The sequence below is a fragment of the Orycteropus afer genome, unplaced genomic scaffold, assembly GCF_000298275.1.
Source record: "Orycteropus afer afer isolate SDZICR_OR568_19922 unplaced genomic scaffold, OryAfe1.0 scaffold00273, whole genome shotgun sequence".
In the NCBI taxonomy this organism is placed as follows: Eukaryota; Metazoa; Chordata; class Mammalia; order Tubulidentata; family Orycteropodidae; genus Orycteropus; species Orycteropus afer.
This window is the reverse complement of record NW_006921860.1, coordinates 2255021-2260516: the sequence shown is the minus strand read 5'-3', so window position 1 is coordinate 2260516 and position 5496 is coordinate 2255021. Positions and strand designations below refer to the sequence as shown.

Sequence of the window (5496 nt, the reverse complement as noted above, 5' to 3'; positions counted from 1 at the left end):
GCATATGAGTGTGAGTGTGTGTGAGTGTGAGCTTACATGAGTGTGTCAGTGTGAGTGTGTGCATGAGTGTGAATGGGCCAGTGTGCATGAATATGATAAATCTGTGCTTGAGTGGGTACGAGAATGTGTGAATATATGTGAGTATGTGAGTGTGTGGGCATGAGAGCATACCAGTGTCTATGCATGAGAATGTATGATTGTGTGCATATGTGTGTGTGCCAGTGTGTATGTGTGACCGTGTGTGTGCACGCATGTGTGCCAGCGTGTATGCATGACCATGTGTGCACACACATGTACCACTGTGTATGCATGACCATGTGCATGCTAGTGTGTACGCATGAGGATGGGAGTGTACAGGTATGTCCACACGTTTGCCAGTGTGTGCAGATGTGTGAGCATGCCAGTGCATGCATGTGAGAATGTGTCTGAGTGTGCATACACCTGTGTGAGTGTGCCAGTGTGTTTGAATGTGAGTGTGTTCACATGTGTGCCAGTGAGTGCATAAGAATGAGTGGGCATGTGTGCACACATGTGAGTGTGCCAGTGTGTGTATGAGACTGAGTCAGTGAGTGTGTATGTGCACGTGAGTGTGCTGGTGTGTGTGCACATAAGATTGAGTCAGCGAGTGTGTGTGCACACATGTGAGTGTGCCGGTGCATGTGCATGACAGTGTGACTGTGTGAATGTGTGTGGGTACACAGGCACACATCCCCCATTAAATGAATTTGAGCATTCTCATTTACTCACAATTTCACCACCAACATTTAAAATAAAACAGCCTTACTTCCTACAACCTAAAAATGTGCTGATAAACCCATGATAAGGACAGAGGCACTGGACCGATGGGACCACGGGTAGGTGACAATGGAACGCATACTTTTCTGCTGTTTTCTACAGGCAGGAATGGACATTCATGGATGAAAACAACTTGTCATGTACAGAAAGTCACCAAAGGAAGTACACACCACATTCCCATCACCACGAGGAGACCCTCAGTGACTCCTCTGCACCTTGCTGCGTGGAAGATGCAAAGTCCCTAGGCGTGCTGTGCTCTGGACAGGGTTCGGTGATGGTACGCTGCCAGCGAGTCCACTCTGACTCTCTGCGACCCCACGTGTGTGGTTCTAAAGCTATGACCTTTGAGAGGCAGACCACTAGGCCTGGCTTCCAAGGAGCTTCTGGGTGGGTGTGAACCGCCGACCTGCCAGCTACCTGCTGAACACTCCACCCAACAACTACATGGCAGGCCCAGGCACGGGAGTCAATGAGCAGTGCCACACACTGCCAATGGGACTGTGGTCCCCTTCACTTTCAGGGACGTTTTCTACAACAAGATGTCACACAGCTGTGCTTTACAGCCGAGCTATTTTTCTGACAAATATCAACTGGAATTTGGAGTTATGTTGGTTCTTTACAATAGAAACGATCGTCTGCTTATTCACCGAGCTCCTAAACTCCATTATTTTCTCGTGGGACAGAATTAGGAAAGATTCTTTCCAACAGAACTGCTTTTGCTGTCCATGGTCCCCACAGGGCCAGTCCCTGTCACCATGATCACTGAACAGCCATTGCTAAATGGGGCTTTGTCCCTCACATCACAGAGACCCCAAGACAGCATCAGTACAAATTCCTTAGTCCACTCTTCAGGCTCTGACCGGCATCCTGGGCAGGTCCTGAGCACCAGGGTACAGACCTGTGGGCCTGGGGCAGATCCTGCGGCCAGCTGTCTCAGTAGATTCAGGTGACTATGCTGGCCATAGGGTCACTGCTGGCCATGGGCCCTACTCTGAGCCACTGTGCCATACTAACCCAGTGAGTTCACCTGAACACCTGGGCACGCCATGTGTTTAGATCCAGATGTGGGCCTGGCACTGTGGGTTTTTCTTTAAAGCAGGAATCAAATACCTTTCCCATTGGGCATCCTCCCTTGGAAGCCGAACCGCCTACTGAGCAGCTACTGAAACTCAAGCTCACTCATGGCCGTTGAGTAATTTCCAACTCATAGTGACCCCCATTGGGTTTCCAAGGCTGTAGATCTTTACAGAGGCACACTGCCTCATCTTCCTCCCACAGAGCAGCTGGTAGGTTTGAACCACCAACCTTTTGGTTAGCAGCCAGGTGCCTCATCCACTGCATCACCCACTGCACCACCACAGCTCTGAAAATGTATTTTCTTCTAGATGTAGCTGACCCCTTCATTCTATAGACCCTTCTGGGAACGTGCCAGGGTCCATGCACACCGGTGTTGGCAGATTCCTGGGGCGTTCAGGGGTCCACGCACACCGTTGCTGGTGAGAACTGGACCAGTGAGGTCTCCTCGGTGGGAACTGGGACATGCCGGGGTCCATGCACACAAGTGCTAGTGGGCATTGGACCAGTGGGATCCCCTTGATGAGAAATGGACCAGTAGGGTCCCCTCAGTGGGAACTGGGACATGCCAGGATCCATTCATACCGGTGCTGGTAGGCATTGGACTGGTGGGGTCCTCTTGGTGGAAACTGGACTGGTAGGGTCCCCTCAGTGGGAACTGAACTGGTGGGGTCCCCTCAGTGGAATTGGACCGGTGGGGTCCCCTTAGTGAGAAGTAGACTGGTGGGGTCCCCTCAGTGGGAACTGGGACGTGCCGGGGTCCATGCACACTGATGCTGGTGGGAACGCCTTCCCCTTGGTGGCACAGTGAAGCATGTCATTACTAGCAGAAAGGTTGGTGGTCCAAACCCACCCACAAGTGCCTCAGGAGAAGTCCTGGCCATCTGACATAGAAATACCACAGCCTTACAAACACTGCAGAGCAGTTCCACTCTGCACACCAGGGGTCGCCACGAGTCAGAACTGCCTCCACAGCAACAACAACGTTATCCGTTGACTTGGATCATGGACACACCATGGTCCAAAGCCTGGGAGCACTGAGGGGCGGGCAGCCAGGTCAGCCTTGGGTCAAGTGTTCTCCAAGCCAATCCACATTCGGCATGCACCCCTCCGCCGCCCCAGCTCTCTCTAGCTCTCGGTTCCCCACAAGATGAGTGCAGAGACAATGATCCGGCAGCCCTGCACTGTGTGACCCCACATCGGCTCCTCCACCTTCATCTCACACTGTCTTGGGCCCTCGCTGGGCTCTTGCTGTGTCTCGTATGAGCCCTTCTGCACAGGCTGAGGAACAACTCCACCATTTAGGGAACAGGTTAGGGATGGCATGTGACCGCAAAGTCAGACAGGCACTCTTGAAAGCCTGCAGCATCATGCCCTCTTACCCCAGCATGTCAAGTAAGGTTTGTAGCCACCTCCCACGTGTTATTCTGTTCTATGTGGTGGCTTGTGTGGCACTGTGATACTAGAAACTAGGTCACCAGTATTGCAAACGCCAGCACGGTGACCTGGTTTCAGGGAAGCTCGCAGACAGAGACAGACGGGAGGAAAGGCCTGGTCATCGACTTCTGGGAATGAGCCGGGAAAACTTCGGGGACACAACGGAGCATCACCCCACACAGTGCTGGGGATGGTGCCCGGGAGTCACAGCCAATCAGACCCCACAGGGCATCACCCTGCACAGTGCTGGGCACAGTGCCCGGGTCAGAGCCACCCAGACCACACGGGGCATGACCCAGCACAGTGCTGCAGACAGTACCCAGGGCCAGAGCCACTCAGATCACACACAGTGTCACTCAGTACAGTGCTGGAGACAGCACCCAGGGTCAGAGCCACTCAAACCACACAGCTGCCCCAGCAATGGCCTTGAGCGTGCCAAGGACTGTGAGGATGGCCCAGGCCTGGGTAACACTGAGCCCTGTCACACATGGAGTAGCCACGACACGGAGTTGCCATGGGTAGGAGCGAAGAGAGCACCAACCAACAGCAAGTGTCTTAGCTCCTGTCAATGCAAACAAACCAGGATGACAGGAAACCACCTCGATGATGTGCAGCTGTAAGGTCATGGGCAGAGCACCGCATGCACACTAACAAGGCCCTGCTCCCGACCCAGGTGCCTACGGACACCACACCCATGGTGGACAGGGAAACGGTCCCTTGCCGAGCCAAGCCCAAGACTCCAATGTGTTATGCTATTCCCCTGGCCCAGAGGGCTCAGCCCCAATGTAAAGAAATGTCATCGTGCGGCAACAGGAAGACCTCCCAGGCCTACAAAAGAAGGCAGCAATCTGACTTCCATCTGAAGGGGAGGCCCGGCTCCATTCTCTCAAGTCTTACGTTGCCTCCTCAGATGCCAAGCACACTGCTGCCAAGCCTGCCTAAGGACAGAGCTGGCCCAGTACCTGCCTCCTGGCTTTTGGTGTGCTGGTGGTGCCTTTGTTTTGTTTGATTTAAGATGGTTGTTGGCACTCATAGGGAGACAGTGCGGAAACCTGTCTGAAAGGCGTTTTTAGGCTGTGTGGTCTTTCTTCCTGGATGATAAGAGACAGAAAGAAAATCTCTCTGAAAAGCACTCTATTTGTGTTTGAAACACCAGCGTATTTTGCTGAGCATTAAAGCCTTAGTTAATGCGGGAGGTATGTCAACAGTTCGTTTTAAGCCTGCTAGCTAAGGAGCTCTGGTAGCGTAGTGGCTAAGACACTTGCCTGCTAACCAGACGGCTGGCGGTTCAAACCCACCAGCCACTCCTCGGAAGGAAGGTTGGGCAATCCTACTTCCGTAGTGATACTGCCTCGGAAACCCAAGGAGGGGTCGCTATGAGTCGGGGCCGACTCGACGGCACATAACAACAACAACAGCTAACTCTAAGTCTTATTCTTAGGTCAGGAAAGTGAAAAATGACAAGCGTTAAATCAGCACCCAAAAACTCAGGGGACCCGCCAGGTGGGGCTGGGCACAGCCCTCTGCTACCAAGAGAGACAAGAAGAGGCTTCACGTTGGTGCGGCAAGTGTGTGAGCACTTGGGTAAATGGACCCCAGGACTCCACCAGACCTTCCGAGAAAGCGGGGCCCACGGACATGGCGTCCAACCTGCTCCGAAACTCACGCGTCCACACGTCCCGAGTTCTGAATACAGCACGTCAGCAAAGGTGACAATGCACCGCAAGGACCCTGAGCACAGCCGCGGGGCTGCCGGTCTCTGGCTGAGGAGTCAGAAGGCACTTACCTTTGCAGTTTCCACGGTAAGCAATTTCTAACTGGGGGTCTTTGCACTTGGCGCGCTGGAATTCACAACGGGACAAGAAGGTCCTTCCGTCCGAAGCGCAGAGAGGTTTCTGAGAAGAGCCCGCACAATCCAAGCTACAATTCTTGTCTTTGTCTTGGTCGACTCTCAAAAACTTGGGGAGAAAAAAAAAAAAAAATCAGACCAATTTAAAAAAATGTTCTCTCAAGCAGCCAGAAATCGGGGGCTATCTGAAGGCCATGGTGCCTGACGAAGCGGAGGGTCCGCGAAAAGGCAAAGACCCTCCATGATGTTAACTGAGGCACTGGCTGCACAACGGGCTCAAGCACCGCAAGGGTGGTGCGGCTAGCGCGGACCTGACGGCGCTCCCCGCTGACGCATGAGGC

General features: G+C 53.3%; 1 protein-coding gene across 1 annotated transcript in view; it reads right to left on the bottom strand.

Annotated features, from left to right (window-relative positions):
• SMOC2 (SPARC related modular calcium binding 2) overlaps positions 1 to 5496 on the bottom strand; it is a 285658-nt gene that overhangs the window by 198683 nt on the left and 81479 nt on the right. The window contains 1 exon segment of the mRNA XM_007950494.1: positions 5093 to 5264. Within this exon segment, the coding sequence (XP_007948685.1) occupies positions 5093 to 5264 (172 nt within the window).